The 25,544-nt window shown below is 34.4% G+C and overlaps 1 protein-coding gene across 1 annotated transcript in view; it reads right to left on the bottom strand.

The window, feature by feature from the left end:
- The window catches only part of SOX5 (SRY-box transcription factor 5), a 427,434-nt gene that overhangs the window by 88,507 nt on the left and 313,383 nt on the right, over nt 1–25,544 (bottom strand). The window contains exon 8 of the mRNA XM_045554202.1: nt 20,642–20,727. Coding sequence (XP_045410158.1) covers nt 20,642–20,727 — 86 coding nt within the window. The remainder of the gene's footprint in view (nt 1–20,641; nt 20,728–25,544) is intronic.

Below are 25,544 nucleotides of genomic sequence, written 5' to 3'. Positions count from 1 at the left end.
CCGTAATATGCTGAAACTAAAAAAAAAAAAAAGGTAAAAAAAGAACTATTGGTGATACAGGGTAGAAAAGAAGTGAAGTATCCATGAGGAAATTTTTCCTAGCATCTTTCATCCTTCTTTTTCCCTTTGGCCACTGCCAGCAAAAAATGTTTCAGCTTGGTTTTCTTCTCAATTTGCTAATTTTTTTTTTAGCCATTTCAAGAATTTTAGTGGACAATGTAGTGAAATATGGAGAAAGTTGTTATACTTATTATTGTCTTTTATCATTTGTGCTTTTATTCTTTCAAAAAATAAAAAGCACCAGTTTTATTCCAGGTCTTTAGCTGCACAGATTTTACATAAAATGAGAAAGCCTCAATGAAATAATTATACAAATGAAATGTAAAATTGCAAATGTGAGAAATACTACAAAATAGAAGTATACAGTGCAGTGGAAGCATGCAATAGAAGCTAAGCTATGGGCAGGTAGATCAGGAAAGACTGCCCTGTAACTCTGAATACTTGGAGGTCAGAGGGATGAGCTGATACAACTATACATTCAGTAGAAAAAACTATTGGAGAACAACTCTGTGCTGGAAGGGAACACGACAAGTCTGCAATATTAAAAGGAAGCCAGGGAGGCTCACTGTGGTAAGAGAAATGTCTAGAAAGGTAGATGAGAAGCTATAGCAATTTAAGAAGAGGAACGAACAACATAATTAGATTTACATTTCTACAAGATTAGTCTAGATATAATATGGAGAATAGATGGGGAGGGCGTGCTTCACCTACAATCCACTTTTAACATTTACCTAATCGCATTTTTACATGCTTTAAATTGATTCCAAATCAATTATAGAATAAAGCTGGATATATAATTTTCAACATTCCAAATCTCAGCCTTATTTAAATATTTGCTCTTTCCTATATAATTTATACAACGAATTTAATCATATAAAATTCTATTTTTTACTTCAATTCATGGTTACCAAGCTAGGTTTTTCTAGACCATTTAAAGAAGAATAAAAAGGTATAGCAAAAATGAGCCATTTGCACTACCCAAAACATATATAACTCTTAAATCAATTAAAATAACAAAAACACACTCCAATAGCACCTTGTATTTACAATTTACTTATATTTTCATTAGATTGTCTGATCGCAACAGGCTTCCTTTTATATTTCACATGGAATATTTCTCACGCATCATCAAAGTAGTAAGAAATAATCAAGTATTTTAACTTCTGCTTTTTTTGCCTTAAATTGATTCATTCATTCAATAAATATATGTGCCAAGCACTGTTCTAGATACTTGGAACATACCAGTGAACAACTATCTCTGCCTTCATGAAAATATTTTAAAATTTTATTCCCAAGAAGACTTGCAAGAGTTTAATCATTCATTATTTCTATCCAGTAGATACTACATATTACTCCATTTGGCACTATATATTATTAATAATTATTATGATTGGGAATTTCTATATCCATGATTCTTAACATTTATAAATGAATTTTGTTTTTGAAAGAACTGAAGGTATTCTTAAAAACATATGGTTGAAAGATACATCATACAACATGGATGAATCTTGAAAACATTATGCTCAATGACATAAGTCAGGCACAAAGGACAAATATTGTGTTTCACTTAGATGAGGTACCTAAGATAGGCAAATTCATAGAGACAGAAAGTAGAATAGAGTTTACCAGGGAATGAGGGAAGAAGGAGTGAAGAATGGGCAATCATTGTTTAATGGGTACAGAGTTTCTGTTTGGGATGATGAAAATGCTCTGAAAGCAGCGATGATGGTTATACAACACTGTGAATATACTTAATGTTACAGAATCGTACGCTTAAAAGTGTTAAAATGGTAAATTTTATGTTATGCATATTTTACCCCAATTTTAAAAAGTACATGATTAAAAGGGCACTAGAAAAAAAAATCACTATTTTCCAGGACCACATTATGCTTTATTTCTTTAAAACAACTTTTCTCCAATTTATTCCCATATGTTGGTATATTAACTTAAGAGAACAAGTGAAAAGGGGGGGAAGAAGTATTATTTTAAAGTAAAAGGAGGATGGAAACATCAGATTCTTTTACAAATGCTTACTAACCATTACCCCTGGCTTTGGAAACAAATATAAATTAGAACAAGAGGAAAGAGTACCAGACTCAAAAATCAACCAAATCCAGTAATGCCTCTTTCAAGCTAACAGTTGCTCTAAAACAGAAGCTAGGAGATCAATGAGCTCTTCATTGACTTTTGCAAAAAGCACAGCATTTGCTGCTAGTCCTGATGCAAAAGGTAGTTCTCTCTTCACTTTCCCCTCCCACTCCAAAGCTAGCTTCTTTTTCATATTCAGATGACTGTTTATGAGCTCAATCCTGTTTCAACTGTCACTCTTTACATCAGGGAAAGATAGATGGGACACACCAATCCCAACCTAAATGACCTTTGGATGTGACAAGAGTTTTAGGTCAGCCTTGCTAAATGGAGGCCTTGGTGTATGGAGACATGCCTTGGGGTGAAATTTACAGTGAATTTATTATCTCCCAATGCCCTTTGGACTGCTTCCCACCATCAAACACCATGGCAGCACTTGGAACAGGAAGAAATACATTAACTGGAATCTGATCGTTTTAAAAGGTTACAGCTGCCCAAATATAATTTAATTTCATACTTGCCCTTTGAGGGTTTGGTGTATATTTTCATTTTATGACTGCAAATGATAAAGCTCTTAAGATTCCAGGCAATAAAAAGAGGGGAAAAAAAGTATTTTAAGGGTTAGAAGTCTATTTAGTTCATACTCAATGAGTGAGGTGACAAATTGGCTTTTTTAAAAAAATCTAACATTTCTCTTTTTTATTTGGATCATCTCTTATTCCTCTTCTGATCCTACACTGAGACATTTGGTTGAAATCAGCACGTGAACACCAACCTCAGATATCAGCCAGTTTGAAAATAAAAAGGGTGATTAAAAAAATGAAGATAAAGTCAATCTGATTTAAAGTAAAAATATTTGAGTACAGGAAACACATATTTTTCCAGTAGCATTTTCTCATATAATTGGGAAAATTTACCTTTTAAAGAACATAAACATCATATCAACTTACCATTGATTCTGTACTTTTCTAGTGCATTGCACTTCCATACACTTTAATGAAAAGTTCACAAAATCCTATAGAAACGCCATGTTACAGTCTTAACAATTTGATTAGTAAATATTATTTTACGGACAGAGAATAAGTGATATGATATAGCTAATGCCACAGGATAAATCAGAAAAAAATCAGAATCAAAATTCTGATAAAAATCACCTATAGTTTGTTGTTTTAGCTATCAAAAGGAAAAACTTTTGCTCTTTTTTTTTTTTTTTAAAAAAAAACCTCAATACCTTGCCGGAGACTTAACAGTTCTTTAAATATCAATCCAATAGTGTTTGAGGCAACACATATGTTGGATTCATGTGTAATGAAAAAAGCCACAGAGTGAAACTTTTAACCCATACAGTTCAAATATAACAAAAGTTGCCTGTGTGTGCACTCCCCCTTCTCCTCCCCACATACGCATTTATTCACTCTATCATTTAGTCAACAACAAATATTTCTGGAAAGCAACTGAACTAGGTCCTGTGAAGCCTATGCTTTTAAAAAATATCTTAGATTATTATAAAAGGGAACTCCTAACATATGAACAGTAGTAGAGAAACACAAACTATTTAAGTATTATTACAAGACTTGATATGTTAATTATAAATATTAGCTAATATGTTTTTATTATCACATTTTAATTTCATGTTGTTATGTTACTATGTGAAGGGTGTTTTACATGATTATTTAACCTGCATATTAATCCTATGGGGCAGGTAATATTACTATTCTCATTTTCAGATTATGAAAATATAGCTTAGGAAGGTTAAGGAAACTGCCCCAAGTAGCAAATGTAGTGCTTACTAAGACTCAAATGCTCTGGATGTGAATTGGAGATAGTAATTATTCATTTATCCCTTTTCATTCAAGAAATATTTTAAAGGCATGCCTAAAGTGAAAAAAATTAAAAAGCAAAAATTATCCAGGAATCAATTTCCAAAAGCTTTATTTTAAAAAATTTTATTCACACTTCTCCAAAGATATAAAATTAGACAATAATCTTATGAAAAGATGTTCAACATCAATAATAATTACAAAAACACAGACCAAAACCACAATGAGATACCACCTTACACCCATTAGGGTAGCAATTATTAAAAAAAAAAACCATACCAAAAACCCACAGAATTACCATATATGATCCAGTAATACCACTTTTGGGTATATACCAAAAAAATGTACCCCCTTAATATTTTGAAATTTAAAAAAAGAAAAAAAATTCAAAATTAAATCTGAATTATTTCTCAAAAACTTTTTCAAAAAATACTTAATATGAAAAATTTTATGTTATATACATTTTACTGTAATTAAAAAAACCTACGGAGGACTCATAAACAGTAGTAAAGTTTTGAGTCACAATCAAATTTTTAAAAAACAAATTAAAAGCAGAAATTAAATATTTCTTTTTTTTTTCTTTTTGAGATGAAGTCTTTCTCTGTCGCCCAGGCTAGAGTGCTGTGGTGTCAGCCTAGCTCATATCAACCTCAAACTCCTGGGCTCAAGTGGTCCTTCTGCCTCAGCCTCTCAGGTAGCTGGGACTATAGGCGGGAGCCACCACATCTGCTAATTTTTTGTTTCTATTTTTAGTAGAGATGGGGTCTCGCTCTTGCTCAGGCTGGTCTCGAACTCTTGAGCTCAAGCAATCCTCCCACCTCGGCCTCCCAGAGTGCTAGGATTACAGGCGTGAGCCACCGCGCCCAGCCAAATATTTCATTCTTTACTCTGGCAAAATAAGATGAAGAATTAATATAAAAAGAAAACCACATGTTTACTCTCTACAGTATGAGCAAAGAAATGCTGAACTTAAGGACACTCGACAGAGCTGATAGCCACATTAAAAAGGAGGGATTGAAAGAACACCTGCGAAAACGCAGGACACCTGGCTCTTTCTCCCCCTCAGCTTCAACTGTCTTGTCAGCCAGGCTTACGCTTCCCGGGCATGAGGTGGGGGAATTCCTTTCTGGGGTTGGCAAAGAGACCAAGAGAATTTGGAGGGTTGATGTAACTGTCCTATATCCCTATTGTGGTGGTAGTTAAAACTCAGAATTGTAACTCTAAAATAATAACAATTTTATTGTATGTTAATTTTAGAAATTAAAAAATAAAAGATGCAAATACAAAAAAAAAAAAAAAAAAAAGAAAGGATCTCGCTCACCAACTTTGACTTTTGATTCTTAATCATTTTGGCCTTACTTCCCAAGGAAGAATTAGAAAAAAGTAAGACTTTGCTAACACTGTAGATTATAAAGATTTTCTAAAACACTAGAAAATTTAGATTCATCTCTATATATCTATAATATGGCCATACGGGTATAAAGAATGAATAAGAAATGATTTAAGTGTGCAGGAGAGTAGGTAGTCAGGGGTCACCACACACCATTTGAGATAATAAGAGTATGAAGTACTGATAGTAGACTATCAAATAAACAAGGTGAAAAGCAATTCTTTCCATTTCAACTGATGCCAAGAAACCAATTTTGCAGTACTTTCTCAGTATAGAAATAATAACCTGTGCTTCCACCTCTATGTTTTTCTTTGCCAAAAGAACTTACACTTCCTTCCCAATTTTGAAGCATAGTTTGAAAACATCCAATTCTAATGGGAGAATGGGTAAAAGTGGGAGCTGTTATTTGTGTTACGGTCTAAAAGAAATCCTCTCTTCTTGACATACTCAGGGTGATATCTGGATTATTAATAGGAGGAGATGAATTATGGATTAAAACATTTTTAGGCTAGTATATTCTAATACCTAGGATGTTATCAATTCTGTTTAGACTCCCCCCCAAAAGTCCCAGATATCTTTTTCCTTGATATCCTTCATCCTTTCCATTTGGAATTCCCAATTCCAACTCTTGACTTGTGCTCATATGAAAATTACTAATAGAATTGTTCATCTAACAAGCTAATATTTCTAAAGGAGACATTTCCTCCATTTTTCACAATTGTGGGATAACAAAAAGTAGCTAGAGACCCAGACCTTGAAGAACAAGAGAGAGGAGGAAAGAAATGAAAAAAAGAGTTGAGAAGGAGAACGAGGTAGAGAGAAACTAACAGAGGAAAAGTGTTAAAAACAGAGGAAAAGTTAAATGGAAGAAAAGAGAAAAAAGATGAAAAAAGTAAGAGAGAGAAAAAGAGAGACAGAGAAAGAGAGACAGAGAGAGATACTCAAGAAACAAGACACAAAAAGGTAGTCTTAGAAGTTGCTATTTTAAAGTCTTTTGGAACCCTAAGGACAAAAAAGGTGCCCATCCAGGTGGCTGTGTAACTCAAAATAAAACAATATTGTGATTACAACTGTGAAGGCATTTTATGTCAAACTGTCATTTATTTATTTATAGATGGTCCTTCTTTTCTTGTATATAAGCACATTCTTAATATTCTTAGGTTGTCTTTGGGTAATCTAGCTACTGGTCTGACCTGCTGCTCATCTTCCTTCTCATTCCATGGAGATGTAATGAGAATAATTAAAATGTTCTTGCTTAATTGGTCTTAGGAGCTAGCTTGATTACTTTCAAGGTTCCAAAGCATTTCTTTTGACAGCTTCATATCAGTAATTGCCTCATCACCCTTCTCCCATATTTTCCTTGACAGCAGTTTCATAAATGTATCCACAAACCAGGGAAGTCTGCTTGCAAGGTGCAAAGGTTCCTTTTGGGGATTTCTAGCGCCTGGCTACTTTGGTGCTTCTTTTACCTTGTTGACCCTTTCCTCCATGAGATTTAGCAAGGACAGCTATACTTATATGCATTTAACACATAAGAAAACTTGAGTCCTGGGCAGGTTAAATGACTGAAGACAAGATTCATATGTCACTTCAGAGGCAGGTTGAGACTAGAACCTTTAATTCATTGCAGTATTTGTTGAGCAATATGAGAGGTTACAAGGGATCATCATGGTTAGACCAACTACTTTACCTGCCTTTATAATGCCCTAACTATCCATTTTTGCTGTAAAACTCTCTTCATTCTAACAAAACATTACAATTTTTCAGTAACACAATGGCTTTCCCTTCAAAGGGGAAAGTTCATTCCTGTCAAAAATAACTATCAATGCCTGCCATAAAAGCAAAGCTCTAGTAACTCTTATGGAATGGAAAGAAATAGAGAAATACATTATTTTAATTTTAGTAAGAATTGAAACATAGGTTTTTGTAATCTGACATGCAAAAGAAAAGGTTTTTACATTGAAAGGATATTTTGTTTTCATAAAGACTTTCTGCTTGCATTAAATATGAGGAATTAGCTCCCAAAATAGGTGTTCAACTCAAACTTGAATCAAGATGGATTTCTCTATTTGCCATACACCCTTGCACTATAGAACATAATTTCTGTACCCATGAAGATTACTTGTTAACTTGAAATATGAAAGAATTTGTTAGGCTCTTTTCTGCCAGTTTAAAACCCTTGAATCCAGGAGATTATTATGAGTATAATAGCAGCTAATTATGGCTGAATGCTTATGCTATGCTGAGTATTTTGTATATACCATCTCATTTAATCATTATAACACCTTTGTTTAATAGGAAAATATTATCCCATTTCACTGGTGAAGAAACTGAGATTAAGAAATATTCAATATCTTGACCAAAGATATATGCAAATAAGGTCTGTATTATTCTAGAATCCAAGCTCCTAATCCATTACATTATATATATCATTTAAATATTATTACTTATAAACTTTTTAACATTTGTACAGGGTTAAATATAATTTAGGGGAACATGTTTTAAAGAGGAAAATGTCCAAATTATCTAGGTCATCTAACTGATTACTATACCAGCATACCAGTAGTATACTACTAAATGGTTGCAATACAAATTCTGAACATATGAACACTAGATATAATGGCTTTATATTGTATTTAATGCTAGTTTATTTCTAAGGTGACACTAAATATCCAAAGTTGAAATTGCTCTGGAAGGAAACAAGAAGCAAGGGGAACCAAACCAAGACAAGAATAAAAATGAAGAACATGTAAGGCCTTTGCATTTTTAATTGTTTAGTTAGATGTCTTGGCTTATCTCCTATATGTTAACTAAACATTTTAGTTGTATTATTTCCAATAATTTAAAATTCCTTTAAACCAAGGAACTAAAATTAAGGGAAAACCAGTCATATGAAAAATACTTAGAGCACATATTTAAGATAGTTGGATTTACAGAGTATAGCAAAATTTCAGATGGAAACATCTTTGTTATCTTAATGCAACTACTACAGATGAGGGGACAATATTTTCTATGGTTCTGCCTCACTCCCAACAGGAAGTAATTGTAATTTTCACCAACACGATTATTTTTTTTTTATTGTATGTTGAAGAACTGGTAATAGGAAAAGCAAGAGAGAACACTGTTGCAATTTTCATGTTAGAGGTATTAATTATGCTGGCCCAATGCTCATTGCAGAAAAAGATTTGGGAGCATACTTTCAGTCTCTTCCTCCATTTCTTCCTGTTCACTTCCTTCACCCAAGGAGTGGTTGGATAAGAAAAAGGAGTATGGCATCAAGGGAAAGGTCAAGGCTAAGAAAGACGGAATAACTAGGGTTCATCCCCCATCCTCTTCTTTTCATGCCCTCAGTTTGGCAGGACAATACTGAGAAACTTCCACAGGAAACAGCAAGTTTGAAATGTACTGGGCTGACTTAAGCTTTTTTTTTCCTGGAGGAATCAAATAGGGCTCTATTTTCAAGTTTTGTGAAAACAGCTGCCAACCAAACACAGCTCAAAATTGTAATATGGTTTTTCTTCTTGGTCCTTCTGTCAGAATAGTTCATTCATGACTGCAAACTCTTATCTGCATGATTATATAATCATCTTTGAATACTATCTTTCTTCTAAGAAGCAAATAAAATACCAACAATTTGTACATAGAAGGTTCAAAGTGCTGTAAACAATCTCACTTTGAACCTTCTATGCACAAATAGATATGAAACAGCATGCTTCTCTGTTGTTTTGTTTTCTAAATTCCTTGATCTTTCAATAGCTTTCCACAAAAGAATTAATTCACAGAGCACAATCACTGAACTCAGCAAAATGAAAGCAATTCAGAAGGTTGCCATTGTTACCAATATGCAAATCCTAACCATTGTTTTATTCATCCTTCCTTAATTTAATGGTCTAAGTGCAAAATTAGCAATTTCTCTCCCCCTCCTTTTATACAAAACAACTTAAAATAATGTATACAAATGTGTGCATTTATTTTTAAGGATATCATGGAAAAGTGAGAAGCAGCTAGATTTAACTTTCAGTTGCTAGTGTTCTGGGCACATTTCTGTTAACATCTCTATTAGGTCACTATTCAGAGTCTAGATTGCCTTGTCTATAAAATTAAGGAGTTAGAACAGAAGAATGGGTTTAAGTTTTGTTTAGAAGCAGAATCTTTAATCCAAACAATCTTAACCAGTAGAACTTGATATATAAAACAAATAAAGTCACTGGTACTGCTTAGGGATGCTTAGAGACACTCGGACTCCAGTGAACAGCCAGAAACAACTGTTTCCGAATGTCTGTGAGGTCCTTCCCATTTCAGATATACTTGTTAGGATGGTAGGTTGTTTGCCTTTCTTTGAACTCTATTCCCCTCTCATATTCCATTCATTCTCTTAAATTTCAGGCTCCCCTAAGATCTACCAAAGATCCTTGACTGATTCATCTTTGCATTCCTTATGATGCTTAGCTCAATAGCTAATAAAAGAATAAATATTTGCTGAATAAACAAAATTTCCAGGATGCTACAGGTTTATAAAAATAATTCACCCTCATGTTCAAGTTTGAAATAAAACTATTTCCTCAAAGAAAATAATGAAAAGAAAAATTTACGGCATTTCTCAATTTGAGAAATAATTTAGCTGTGAACAAGAAAGGGGCAGAATACTGTCTTAAATGAAGTAAGCTTTGAATGGCTATATAAGAAAGCATTTTGATGCTATTTATTACAAAACTGTGTATTACATTAAAGGTACCTACGTAAAAATGATTTTAGACTTAGCATTTATTTAGAATATAGGTGACACATAGAAACAATTCATTTGCATTACACCTATGGAAAAATAGGACTTCACTAGAGGCATTACTCTTGTTTTACAGATATAAATATTGAAATACTGAGTGAACAATAGCAAAATATGGAACATGACACTCCAAGTAACTACCCAGATTGGGTTCTGGATAAGTAAACTCACTGCCTCCTATAGATTCTTGTGATGGGCCTTTATATTATACCACACAGGGGAATAAAATTATTTTCTCAAAAATAAGACACTTTATCTTAATTTTATTGACTTGCTTTATACGCTCCTCTGCAAAGTAAACCCACATATGAAAAGTCTGCCATCCACTACTTTTCAAGACTTCCTTTAGGCAATAAAAATTAGTTTAAATACCAACTAATAACACTTATTAATCAGTGAATAATGCCAAACAATGGCTCTTGCCCAGCACGTATTAGTTGATAAATGACAATGCTTTTATTACTCTAAGCACTTAACATGCATTATCTCATTTAATCCTCACAATAAAATATCATTTATACCCACATTTTACAAACAAGAAAATTGAGGCATGCAGAAGCTAGGTAACTTGCCCAAAGTCAGAGCTAGGAAGTAACAGTATCATGATTTAAGGCACAAATAGCTGCAGGTATCATACTCTTAACCATTATGTTATATTGCCCCTTACTAAATAATAGTGTCTCTACTAACCTAAAGACAATGCCTTAACGTAATAAAAATGTTTCTTCAGTCTTTATGCTATCTTCCCCCTAATTATCCCCTAAGATAATAATTTTTGTCTATAATTAATTAGATTTCTCTGTATATAATAACTTAATACTTATAAAATAAATTAATAAAGACTTCCACCTATGTTCCCAGTTGTATGTAATGCAATTTACATGTTTCAGTTCCATGTTTTGACTTAAGTATAAAAATAATGGACAATATCCATGGATAATATTCAGCAGTTTCCTGGTACCAACAAAAATACCCAGTATTTGTTCCTCTTAAGGGGCATCTATCTTCATTTGGTTTATTGGTCCTATTAAAGTTACAACTTTTAGTTTTGTAAAATTTTACTCCCAAGGTTGAATATGTCTGTAAAAACATTCCTTGAATACCTTAAAGAATACTAGTAAGATGAACTAAACCAACAATAGGCTGAAGAACAAATTTCTAAGATAAACAAAATCTGTGAACTTGAAGAATATTAGTTGCTCTCTATTATGCATAGCCAAGACTAGAAAATTGAATAGTTCTGTTTTTCTTGATAAGATTAAAAAAAGTATACTTTTAAAATTTCAATAAACTGGTATTGTTCCTAGAATTATAGCTACTGTTGGCCTTGAGCCTAGCAATCCTTTTATGTACACTAATTAGCCCGGAAACATTTTAGAGTCACCTAAAACATATTTTGATTAAGGGAACACAGGACGCCATCGAGGAAGAGCACGGACTCATAACCAGAAACCCTGGCACTGACGAATACTTATATTCCTTTAGGGTAGGCAGTAGCAGAACTCCACGTATAATTTTAAAGTTTAGCATTTATTTGATTGGTCATCACAATGAAAGGGGGCACTGACGAAAAGCATGCATGTACTGATGCTTCCGTTAGCATGTAATGAAACACCACGAAGCTGTTGAAAGCAAATGAAATACAGATACAGCATGAAAAGACACTGTACTGTCTCCATTGTCCAAATATCAAACACCTCCCAGGACCCCTAGGGGTGGTAACAACTATGGAAGCAGCTCCTAACAGGTTCTTCCCTAAAGGAGATTCTTGAAAATTGCTGGGCTCTGACTCTAGCCCATATGGGCTTGGAAAAGTCAGAGAAAATGTTGGCTGTACTTTTTCCGGCCTATTTGCATATGTTCTTTAGTATGCAGAATGTCTCTGTATATAATTTAATTGTTGTTGGGTTTTTTTGCCTCTATTAATACATATGCAAATGACTCACTCTTGCAGCTGTGCTGTATTAATCATATGTGTGCTTCTGTCTGTCTGCCCTGCAGGCTCAGGGTTGAAGGGAGAGGAAAAGAGGGAATTCAGTCTTTTAACCTGCAAGAAAACTCACTCATGCAGACAGAAGTCCAACAGCAAGCAGCAAACCAGGGTTGTGACGGAAATGAGGAGCAGTTGATCATTTTTCATCCTGTATGAAAATGACTACAACCCAAAAGTTAAGCTGAGTAGTATGGTATATTGGTAGGTAAACATGAAGACTTAAAAGTATTCAGCCTGGTAAGTAATTCCTTCAATAACAAGATAGAAATCCTCACATCTAGATTTTTCCATATGGTTATTTCTTCTTTATTGTTTTTCTAGGGGTTTCTCTTGGACAGACATAAAGCCATGCTCAGTCACTCACAGTGCTGGGAAATATAAAGCATTTATCTGTGTCCTGTCATAATTATTGACCTTCTTCAGAGACCGGCAGGAGTTTGATAGAAAGATGAACTTCAGTTTTTTATCCACATCTACCTTGATGTTACTCTCTATCAGACAGAAGCTTAAGCCATTTCTAATATGCCTTCCATGTACCTATGATAGCTATGAAAAAAGATTGATTTCAGTTGATATTTTATATGATTCATTCTCTAATGTGATCACACACCATCTATCATTTTTTGTATCCCAGATAATGTGTGTTACTGATGTTACTGGTTACTAGGGCTGTAGTCCATGTGATTTCATTTACAACACCTTGGAATTTTGAGCCTTCATACCAAAAATATTGTTATATATTTTAAAAATAGTTGTACTAAAATTATTTTAAAAGTTTAATTAATTCAATAAAAATTCATGATTGAATGCTACTTGCTTATTTTGAGGAAAATACGACCATCCAAGAAAAATTTCAATCTTTTTTCCTTCTGCTTATCACTATCAATCATTGGTTGGAGTTGACATTTTTGGCTTCCTATAGGTAGAACAGGTGGCAACCATCTTTTGGCTGAGACAAAGTACAGTATTTATAAAGTGAGAAATAAGTGGATAAATATTTCCTTCTAATTTCAAATCTTAGAAGCCTGGCTAAAAAATAAAAATAGTATATTACAATATAACTATTAGTATTACAAATATTCATGATGCCATTAAGTAAAATGCAAATTAACAAACATGAATACAAGAAATGTCAGATGGACTGTTGCCATCATTTGATTTTATTAATTAGAAACAGATGATTCCTGTAGCTGATTTTTATCTAGTCACCAATGTCTAAAAATTCAAAGTGTAACTTTATTTTGTGTAGTGATATTCACTTTTTGATATGAAATGAAGCTAGATTAGTTTTCTATATAAATGAATCCCCCTCCTTCAAAAAGAGACATCAGGAAAATAAGTATCAAAATCATCATTGGCTTTTAGAAGGGAAAAAGAGTAGTCAGAAGAGGAAGAGAAATGTAAAAGAAGAAGGAAAGAGAGGACGAAAGAGAAGAGGGTAAACTTAGTATATCAAATTGTTAATTGGCTAGCTACTATTTTTATAAATACATCCTTCCATTATTTATAAATAATTTACTTGAGGGTTATATTGGCAAGATGAGTCATACTGAGGCAAATAAAAGTTCCTATTCTTATCTATGTCTGTACATACATTAACATAATGTAGGAATAATCAAATTGCAATGTTTGATCTTTTTTCATAAATTAAAATGATTTTAAAGAAATTATATAAATGATAATAAGTGCTAAACACATTGTTTATGCAGTGGCGCATGGTTATAAGATAAAGGGAGGAAAGGGCAGGAGAGAGAAAACTAGGGATTTCTTAATACATTAAGAATCTTCCAATAGGGGCTGAAAAAATATATGAAGTTCCCTGGCCATTTAATTGATATCGTTTGCTCCAGAAATTAATCATATGCTGCTTTATCTTGTTAAAAATCATTATGTCATTAGCTGTGATAGCGTCTTTACAAGTATGTATTAAGCACCTGTTATTTGCTGGGCTTTTTTCTGGGTACCTGAGACACATTATTGAACAACAACAAAAACGTGACAATCTCTGTCCTGGTGGGGCAGTATATTTGAGAGACAGCCAATAAATAAGGAATGTAATAAGTTATATACCATGTTTGAAGAATATGACTATATTGAGGGGAAAAAAGCATAATAAGAGATCTAAGAAGTGTGCTGTCTCTAGCAGGGTCATTTTTAAATTTTAAATAGGTTGCTTAGGGTAGGTCTCAGAGAGATGATATTAGAGCAAACACTTGAATGAAGTGAGAGACTTAGCCTTCCAGGAAGAGGGAAGAACATTTCAGGTAGAGGGAACAGCTAGTACAAAACTCTAAGATGGGAGTATGCCTTGGTAAGTCAAGGGACAAAAAAGAGCCCAATATAGCTGGAACAAATTGAGTAGGTAGTGCGGAGAAAATATGTTATAAAAATAATTTTTGTAAATACTGTGGTCTCAAACATGATCCTAGGCACATAGAATGTTTTCATAAGTTTCTTTTATTTCATTAAACGATTTTTATTATAAAATTTCAACATTATCTTATTGAACTGAATTCAAACTATTTTTTTCTTCCATGAGCCAATGGTCCCTTTGATACTTGAATTTCTGCTATTGCCTCTTTTTAAAGGATGGAGATTAATTTATATAGAAAACTAATTGTTAATATTCAGGTTAATTTCAATATTATAAGACAAGATAGCTATTTCAGCAAAATAGATGCCTAATTTATTGAAAGTGTACTGTTAAGATTCATTCTTCACCTTTTTATTTAATGCATATGTAGAGAGTCCATAAAATATTTCAAGCACTGGAATAAATGCAAATGATGATGGGCGACTGACTTCATGAATTTTGCCATCTGGTATTAACAGAAGCCAGAAAGCAGGATTCAGAACTACCATGTGAGTTATATTTAACTCATGCTAGTTTTGAGCCAGGGGCCTTGTGAAGCATATGTAACTCACACGTCTCTTCACCTTGGGAGCTGTGAGAACTGTTTTTCAAATTGAATATAACTCACACAGAGAAAACAATAAAAAATAACACATTTTTCATTACATTAGAAAGGACCGTTTTGTTTTCGAACTTTTTATTTTATTTTCATGATAAAACCGTGGCCCCCAAGGAAAAAATGTTTTTTCTATTGTGGCAATCAATGTGTTAAAACATTCTACAAGTGCTGTGAGGGGGGAAATATGATGTGCTTTTGGAACACACAGGAGCTACTTTAATTCAGACTTTATATTACTGAAGACTCCCTGAAAAAAGTGATATTTTAAGCTGAAACTTAGGGGTAAGTAGGAGTTGGCTTAGAAAAGATGGTGTAGTAATGGGGTTCCAGAAAGAGGAAACACCACTTGGAAAGATCCAGAGTGAGAAAGAATTTCAAAACACCAGAGAGTCATTTAAAGTCCTTGCACAAAAGGACATGACAAGACTTTCTAAAATCTGAAAGATCATTCTGACTAACGTATAGTAGATAGTGCATTGACAGGGGCAAGATCAAGACCAATCAGCTTAGGTGTTATTGTGGTGAATTAGGCAAGTGGTAAGAGTAGCTCAACCCAAAAGAGTGACAGTTATGGTGGACAGAAATGGATGGATTCTTGAAGTATTAATATTTAGTAGGGATTAATTACCAGTGAATGAATAGATGTAGAGAAAGAAGGAGGAAGAGGAGCTAAGGATGGTTCTCATGTTTCACGGTTGAGAAATAGATGAAATGGAGCCACTGAGTAAGACCAAAGAATGAGCAAGTCTGGGGGCATGATAGACAACTACTGGTGAGTTTCATTTGGGGCTCAGTTTATAATGTTTGTAAACAGATATATATTTCCTCTTAATAGCCAATAAGCAGTTGGCTAATGTGAATTTGGAGCTCAAGAAAGATTTAAAAGGCAAAGACAGATTTATATAAAGGAAATAAATGAAATGGTGTCTTGGCACAACATGTTAATTTGTATCATTTATGTACATAAAATCTATATTAAGTCAATTTTTCTCCATAAAAAATAAAAATAAATGTATGATAATGCTTAAGTTATTTTAACTGTGTCTAAAAATATACAATAAGGGTTTTTTTTTATATGAAGTAATTTTTATTATATAGTAAGGATCTCCAGGGACATAAAATAATAGTTAAGTAATAAACAGTGGTTTTATTTAAAGCATGTCATTTTGCTTGTCTTTAAAAATAATTGTACTTGTCTCTATTCATTCTTTAATGAAAGTTCTGGTTTTGCTTATCATAATATTATCCAAGTGTGAACAATTATATGTAAAAGGTTATTTCAAAGGAAAACACAAATGGTAGGTAAACAAAGTCAACTGTGAGTAGGAATATATTTATAGTGTCCCTTATTAGAACTAGGTGTTCAAAAAGAAGTACTTGAATAAACATATATCTGTGCAAAGAGGCATGAAATGGAAAATTCAGAGGCTGAAGGAGACAGCTGTCATTATGAATCCTGCTACTCCTTTCATTATTGCAAAGCACACAGAGTATTTGTATTAGTGCCAATTAATCAGCATTATTGTTATAATGTGATTAGCTGGTTACTGAGTTAGCAAATGTTAAGAGGGGCAATGTCTCCAAAGTTTAAAATAAACTCTCCTGTACTTGGAGAAGCAAATATAATCGTTTAAAGATCATGGATTTTGGACTCTGTGACCCAGCTTTCTTCTTTCTCAGTGGAGATATTCATACATAATACAAAGTGTTGCAATAAGAAGTAAATGAGATACCCTTGTAAAATGCTTACCAGAGAACCTAGCTTAAGAAAGCATTTCATTAACCATGGCTGCCAGTAGCTAGTGACATCAGTTGTTATGGCATTTTACAGGAGTTAAAATTATTATGTTTGAACCCAAGGAAAGGAAACAGCATCCTATTTCTGTATAAAATATATATCCCTTCCACACTATTCCCACTACCATTGAATGAAGATTAATTCAGATCATCACTTTTTCTTTGCCAAGGCTACTTCAGTTGTTCCCCCAACTGGTCTTCCTGCTGTTACCTCAATCCATCTTTCTTACTGTTGTCCTATGAAGTGAAACTCTGAGCTTATCACTCCATACTTAAACAAAAACACATTAAACAACAACAGAAAACAATACAAATAAGCAAACAAGCCAACAACAACAAATTCTTCAATGATTCTAAAGAAAGATACCAACAACTGTTAGCTGGTACTAGACAACATCTATACCACCATCTTCCTTTACTAAAACCTGTCCTTACTTCACTCAAAACTCATGCTGTGTCTGACCTTGTTCTCAGCCTCCCAACCCAATCCCCCCACCCCACAGTATGTATGAGCTGATGTCTGGTGAGAAAGGTTAGGAGAGAGAGAATTGGGTTTACAGCTTTATAGAAGAACTTGGTTCTTAGTGCTTTTCTCTACCTACCTAAGTGAAGAGGCAGAATTCATAAAAACAGGAGAAGCCAGAAAAAAGGAGAAACCTTCATATTGTTCCTCAACTAGTTGTTGAATTAAAAACCTAAAGCCTAACCCAGTAGCAGTATGATAAGGATGTTCTTAAGAGAACTTGACAGTATATAGCTTGGGGGTATACAGAATTAAAGACACAGGAGGGCCTGTTTTTTCTTCTGGAGTTTTCTAAAGCTGGGGTGGGTTGGTGGAGAAGGGTCAGGGGTTTGCTGCAGGTTGAGACCAGGACTGTGATGTGCTACTGCCACAGCTCTCAGAGGGCACAGAAGAGGACCTCCATGGAGGATCCCAGGGTTCTCCGTGGAGGAGCACTGAGGATGAATGAAGGCAGGCATCTTGCTACCTGGACAGCAGCTGGCCAAGGGTGGTGATGTCACAAACGAAAAAGAGAGTTGGAAGCATAGATCAACAGACCTGGCCACCCTTCTCTTAGCAGACCACGAAAGGCTGTTCAATACCAAGAAAACTATACACACACCATCTCCAAGGTACCTCAGCAGCAGACATGCCTTCCACAACACACATCTGCACAGGTACTAAGTTGAAGTTGAAGAAGCAAAAGAGTAATCTGCAGCCTTCCTCACTTCTGGTTTCCAGAGCTGAGATTCTTGTCTAATGACAGAAGGGGAAGAAGTGAGATGTAAACTGGATATAAAATTAGAGTTTCCAGCAGGACTGAATCTTAGTAACTGAAAGGATCAGAAAGCAATGGAGTCTACTCAAGGTATTATTATGAGATGGAAAATAGAGATTTAACAGAGTATAATGAAAAGCAGAGTGGAGAACATTAAAACTGGCTTATGCATTATACTTTACTAGGCTAAAACTTCTCAAAGTTTTTACTTTGAGGTTTACAAGATTGGGGTGAATTTGGGGTAAGGCTTATGGTAAGACTTCTGACTAGGCATTGTATTAAGAGTTAGCTTCCTCTGACCGATCCCATCAGATTTGTGGAGAAGGAAAGAATTTGGATGTTAATTTAAAGCTGGAGGAGGAAGAGTAACAAGTATCCTTTGCAGTTCTGGGGAAGGCTAAAGTAAAGGTCAGGGGTCTGTGAATATTGCGTTAGGAACAAGTAGAAAAGTGAGGTAGTGTAGGTACCCTAGCCAAAGTGAGCATCAGTCTGCTTCAAAGAAAAGTCAGATTCTCTGCCATGGCATGCTTTTGAAATGTGTTTGCATCTGAATAACTTGTTTTTTTCCCAATGCAAAAATATGTGTGTTTGTGTGTTCAGGTGAATGTGTTTTAATAATAGCTGATGACTTTCCATGGAAAAAGTTTTGGATTATTAATTTTCTTGTTATACTACAGTGTTGATTATTTGAGAAGACCCTAACTAAAACTCATGAATTTTCATGGGTATAATACCACTTAACATAAAAGGAACTTTATCCCATGTACACATCAAATTATAGTTAAAATAAGAGAAAATGTTTGGTGTCTAAAGTTTTTCTCATTCAGTGATAAAAGAAAATTATTTTTTAACATTTTGAAATCTTAAGAGAATCTGATAACATAAGAATTGAAATAAAACTTAACTTGTATCAAATATTATCATATTATCTCTACAGGAAGAGAAGTTTAGATTGTTCCTTAACACAGCCGCTTTCTGTTAAAGTCCTGCAACAAAACATAGCAGTTGCTTACAACTGCCCTCACTTCCTCTCACTCCTCATCCAGTGGTGAAAGGAGAATGTCTAACTTGCTTTGAAAACTGACATCCTAAATCTCTAAAACTCCTATTCCCATGTTCAAATCTATTGCTGGATATTCTTCTCTCTTTCCTTTAATTCCATTATGCTTTTTAATTTTACCTATGATAATCACTTTTCCATGTTATAGTTATTCCCCAGACATCATTTCAAAGGATAACAAATGTTATGTTACTTTTATTGTCCCCATGGCTCTAACACTGCCCAAGGTATTTCCAGCTCAAAGAAACAGACAGTCACAGTGCAGCTTTTCGTAGACAAGGTAGAATAGAAATGAATGTGATTAACCTCTGTAGAACACAGTATGTCTCAGCTTTCACACTGGTAGTTCCTCCTGTGAAACTCAACTGGCCTTTCGGAAACCCACCAGGTCTTCTGACAAACCCATGTGCAGACCAGATGTATCTGTGTCTTGACGCTACAATATAAATCTATATTTTCCTTACAGACTAAGATCATCTATTGTGATAATGCGCTTTCATGTATACAATTTAATTTTATTAAGCGCAACTGCTTTATATCTAGCTTCACAGGCATACTGTGTCTTTCGGGCTAAAGAACATACAAAAATTCTCATAAGAGGAGATTAATCCTATTACTAGATGATCTTCTATTCCTATTAATTACATAATTAGAAGGTCTATAACAACAGAAACTATGAACTATTTTATGGAATGCTGACTCAAAAATTTAAATAGTTAATGAAAGTGACCTTCGCTATAATTTTATTGATTCTCTTTTCAACCTCAGAGACAAAATTTCTAAAATCACTTGGACATCTGGTAAAGTTATCATTGACATTCCTATATGGGAATATGTACACATTCTGTAGGGCTATAAAGGTCTTAATTGGGATGTCTGAGATAAAGTTGAGCTCATTTAGGCATCACTTATTTGGTCTATTTTTTCTTGGTTGACCAACTGAGCTGACATTAGCAGGAGAACAAAGAGACTTACAAAGTGCTTCAGCAATACAAGGTATCTTGAACAATTTTAAAGGCATTTTTTGTTAAGTAGCCTTGGCCCACAAGTGTATGTTTCAATATCTTTTGCAGGTTTTTTTGTTCTTCTTCTCTTGATGGAGACCATCGTGTGACAAAATTATGGCACATACTAATCAAAGTAAAACTACAGCTCACTTTTTTAAATCATATCAGGCAATAACAAAACTACAATAAGCTCTCTCAAGTACAGAAAACAGAACTAAAAATTAAAAGAATCAACATCTCAACTTTTGGTTGAGGATCAGCACAAATAAATTTTAAAACAACAAAGTGTGCGACAAATATCACTAGTCAGTTTTATTTTGCTTTAACACAATAATCGCTGTTTTCCATATTTACTTAACCTTTGTCTCCTCTGTATTGTTTCCTGACTTACCTGCAGTTGGAGTGGGCCTAAGCCCGGTGTTGCTGCGGCAGCAGCTGCCATGGTAGTTGGGATCAGCTGAACAGGGTAAGGGTCACCTAAGTAAGAGAATAATAGAGGCGTCAGCACCTTTTATCTACTCTCCACCTGCAAATTAAACTCATGCATTCACTCTTTCCAAAAGCCTTCTTTTGTGTGCCTTGCTGAGGCCTAATGAAAAGCTCTATTGTGCAGCCTTTTACTAACACTCTTTTCACAATTCTGGCTGAGAGAGGAATGTGAATAAAAGGCACAAGCAATTAAGGCGGAAACCTCATCCTTTTTTCATGATGTATTTATGAAAATGGGGGAAAAAGTGCACATTGATCAGAGGGCTGCACACACACACACGCACACACACAATCTTGATATGAACACAGCAACTCCTCAGCAAATTTATAGTCTTATTATAAATGGAACTTAACTAAACTTACTTTTATATTAACAAATTAACCTCTAAAGATTTAAGCAAAATTGCTTATCTTTTAAATTTAAGCTATGATATTGTCTTGATTCAAGTAATACCATGCGGATAAAATCATAGTAAATATTTTTTCTGTTTTTTAAGTTATGTAAAATACCGTCATCTTTACTATTCCTGAGATAAATGTTTACAAAAGTATATTATAAAAAAAACAGAAAATAGATGGCTTCCCCTCAAAGGATTTTATCTAAAAAAAATCATAAAACTAATCTTGAAGTTTTAATATTATATGATCTATAAAAACACAGACACACACAAACATTAATATATATACACAAACAGATCATTCTGCATATTTTTGATGCAAATCAAGAGTTTTATTCTAATTAATAAGGAGATACAGCAGACATTTTGCATAAAGCTCAATGATATGCTAACAAATATAATTAGTAATGTACATTATTTGTCATCTGAAATATGACCACACCAAATAATTAAAAATAATAATCATAAGAACAATTTAGTAATATATAAAATATTTTTTAGGAATCCAATTTAGGAAAAACTTGTTGAATTTTACATGCATGAAAATATAACTTAAAATAACTCAAATATATACTCATTCAAAAATATTTATTGAGGACCTGTTGGGTGTTGAGCACTGCTCTTGGTACTAGAAATAGAGCTTTGAAAAAGACTGGGGTGCAGATGTAGATTTACTAGGAATTTAAGGAAGCTTAAGCTTTGGGCTTCTAGGAAGGGACCCTGATAGCGTGTTCATGATATATTTTTATATTTGTCATATATTTTTCTATTTGTCAGTCTTCTCAAGTTTATACTTTGTTGTGATTTCTTGTTATAAATGAATATTCACTTTTGTATCTAAGGGTATGTGTCTAAAATTTTTGTATTTTTATTCTAAAGAATGTCCCTCAAATTGTATGCTTTTGGCTTCAATACCTGGATCTACCTCTGTGTGTCTGGCCTTCCCAAAGCTTATAGGTTAGTGGGAGAAAAAGTAATTAAATGATTGCTACAAAATATATTGACAGTTAAACCAGGGAAGTACATACTGCTATGGACTATACTGTAGGTGCCCCAAACCTAATCAAGAGGTCAAAGACTGCCTCCAGCAAAAAGTCATGTTTAAGCTGAAATGTGAATTAAGTGAAAGCTAGCCAGGCAAAGAAGGAAAGGAGGAGAGTTCCAGGCAGGGAAATGACTTCATGAAGATTTAGAGTCACACAGAAGTATTACGCCATAGCCCAGTCCCCGTATTGCTGAAGCACAGAGTACAAGGATGGAAGAGGGAGTCAGGTACCATATTACATATGGTTTTATAAACAACATTAAAGAATATAAACTTTATCCTATAGGGTAAAGGAAACCATGAATGTGGAAAACACTCTAGTTGAGTAAGATCACTTGGGCTAGAGGTTGGAAGCTGCAATCAACTAGTAAATAGAGGCAGAAATCGGTATAATAGTGAATAATGGTCTGGACTGTGGGTGGTGACAGTGGGATAGAGCATGAGGGGGGATTCAAGTGATATTTAAGGGGTACAACTGGTAAAACTTAATGACTGTTACAAATGAGAGTAAGAGGAGACTCAAGGATCATTTCCAGCCTTTTCCCTTCAACAACTGATTGAAGAGTGGTACTGTTTACTGGGTTTGTAAACATGTTTGAGAAGAGCAAGATCGCTAAGGGGGTCCTAGGGTGGGGCGTGGGGGGAAAAACAGTTCTGTTTTAGATACACTAAGTTTGACATTACTATTAGATATCCAACTAGAGGTGTTTTTTAATCACTTGATAAACACGTTAGGACTTTAGGGGAAAAGTCTACATAAATTTGAGAGTGGTTAGCATATATCTAGAACTTAAAGCTGTTAGCCTTGATGAGACCAAATAGGAGTTAACTGCAGCTACTAAAGAAGAGGTGCAAGGACTGGACTGTGGGACACATTAACATTTATAGTCAGGGAGATAGGTACTAGCAGAAGAGACTGAGAAGAAATGTAAATCTGGTGTTCCAGAAGCCAAGTAAAGAAAGACTTTCAGAAAGAGTGATCAAGTTTTTAAAACGTTGGATTTAGTAATGTGGAAGTCATTGGTAACTTCAACAAGGGCAGTTTCAGTGGTGTGGAGGGTGACAAAGCCTAATCAGAGACAGTGTGATCCATAGATGATTACATGACGAAAGGAATTGGAGGCAGAAGTGTAGATCCTTGCTTTTGAAAGTGAGAATCTCTGTGAAGGAGCATTGGCATCACCTTGGATTTTGATAGAAATGCAGAATTTCAGAGCCCACCCTGCACTGTGGCATGTAGGCTCTAAGCTAGCACCTCCAATGACTCCCACTTTCTTGTATTTATATCCCGTGTAATCCCCTCCCTTTGAGTGTGGGCTGGACCTAGTAACTGTCTTCTAATGTACAGAATATGGAAAAAAGTGACGAGATTTTACTTTTGAGATTAGGTTACAGAAAGATTTTTGGCTCTGTCTTGCTTGCCCTTCTCCTTGTGTCGTCCCTCCCACCCACCATGTCCTTCCCTTGGCCACTTGGCTGCGAGCTGCCCTATGGAGAGGCCCACCTAGCAATGGCCAATAGCAAGCAAAGTCATGAGGCCTGACAAAAGCCAAGGGAGGGAGCTTGGAGCAGATCCTCCCCAGGTCAAGTCTAGAGACGAATGCAGTTGAAGCGAACATCTTGACTGCAGCTATGGGGAAGATCCTGAGCCAGAGGTTCCTCAGCACGACTGTGTCCAAATAAATATTTGCTGCTTTAAGCCACTAAGTTTTGGGAGAATCTGTTAAAGCAGAAAGCATATAACTTCTGAATAAGAATTTAAATTTTAACAAGATTCCAAGATAACTTATATGTATCTGGAGTTTGAGAAGTGTTGGAACAGAACTCCACTGAGGTGTTTTGCAGTAGCTAGTGGAAGATGTGTGATCAAGAAAACTATTAGAAAGATATAAATGCAGAAAAATTACAGCATGCTTGTATGCTAATGAGAAAGATCCAGTAAGGAGAGGAAAAAAAAAACATACGACACAGGAAAGACAGGGGACACCTGATGTTACGTGATAGAGCTTTGCTTATCATTTGGTATTTTTAATATTTAATCTTCAAAACACTACCTGAAGTTTAGATATTTAAAAGCTGAATTTGTATTCGTGCAAACCAGCTAAAATAGCAAAATGGTATGACTATTAGAACTGACAATTTAAATGCTTAAACTATGTAATTCATTTGTATTCCTCATTTAATGAACATAATCTTAAAACTAAAGCAAAAGTGTAGAAGTTGTGGTGCTCTTCAGCGAAAATTCACTTTATATAATTTATTTTCCCTGTTGTAAATTAATCAATTACATGTCTAAAATCTACCATGTGACCAGAACTCTCCTGGGTGCTGTGGAGACAAAAATAATAAAACAAAACAAAACTTGGTCTCTATTTCATTCCTATCTTTTCTAATGAAGTGCTTATTTGAGTAGCACTGACCATCAGGGAGTGCTATAGGAGTTAAGGGAGAACTAATTCCAGACAGGTTAGGAGTGAGCCTGACCTTGAAGATTTGCAGGTGGCAGGAGAGGAGAGATGTTCTGGTTAGGGTGAAATGAATCAAAGCATGAGTATAATATGCTAAAGGGATGAAGAGAAAACTGGTTTAACTGACAGGTGATAGAACAAAGTAGAGGGAAAAGAGCTTGATGGCAGGAAGTTGAGAAATTTTTCATACTCCAGTCTTGAAGACATGTGGATATGAAAAGGCAATGGACGAGGAATAAAGTTTTAACAAGCATCATTAAAGAGGTTAAGTAGTAGGAGGTCTTAAAGATGACCTGGATATTGATCCTAGAGACAGAACTACTCCTAAATTTAGATTGATGGCCAAACACCTGCAAAGATGTTTTGGGCACTTTTGCATTACTAGCATCTAATTGTTAATAACAAATTATGTGGATATTTAGAGCTCATTAGTGAAAATATAGATTATTCCATAAAATTTTTAAACATTCACATATTAGAATATTATTGTTTTTCATTTCCTAAATTCATGTATGTATAGTGAAATTAGCATAGTTATCTTTCCATTGGATATACATATATATGTGAATAGCTATTATGTTACACTCATTCCACAGTGTCTATGTGTACATGTGTATATGTATATAGGTATACAGGCATACCTAGAGATACGTCGAGTTCAGTTCCAAGGATCACAATAATGGAAGTATCACAATAAAGCAAGTCACATGGATTTTTTTTGTGAAATAATTTTTATAGTTATTTGTAGATTATATTCTAGAAGTATGCAATGGCATTATGTCTGAATAATGATGTACATACCCTAAATTTAAAAATACTTTATTGCTAAAAACTGCTAATGATCATCGGAGCCTGCAGCACAATCTTTTTGCTGGTGGAGGGTCTTGCCTCAAT

The sequence above is a fragment of the Lemur catta genome, chromosome 6 (genome assembly GCF_020740605.2).
Source record: "Lemur catta isolate mLemCat1 chromosome 6, mLemCat1.pri, whole genome shotgun sequence".
Taxonomy (NCBI): Eukaryota; Metazoa; Chordata; class Mammalia; order Primates; family Lemuridae; genus Lemur; species Lemur catta.
The sequence above is the reverse complement of the archived record's forward strand: the minus strand, read 5'-3'. Positions and strand labels throughout refer to the sequence as shown.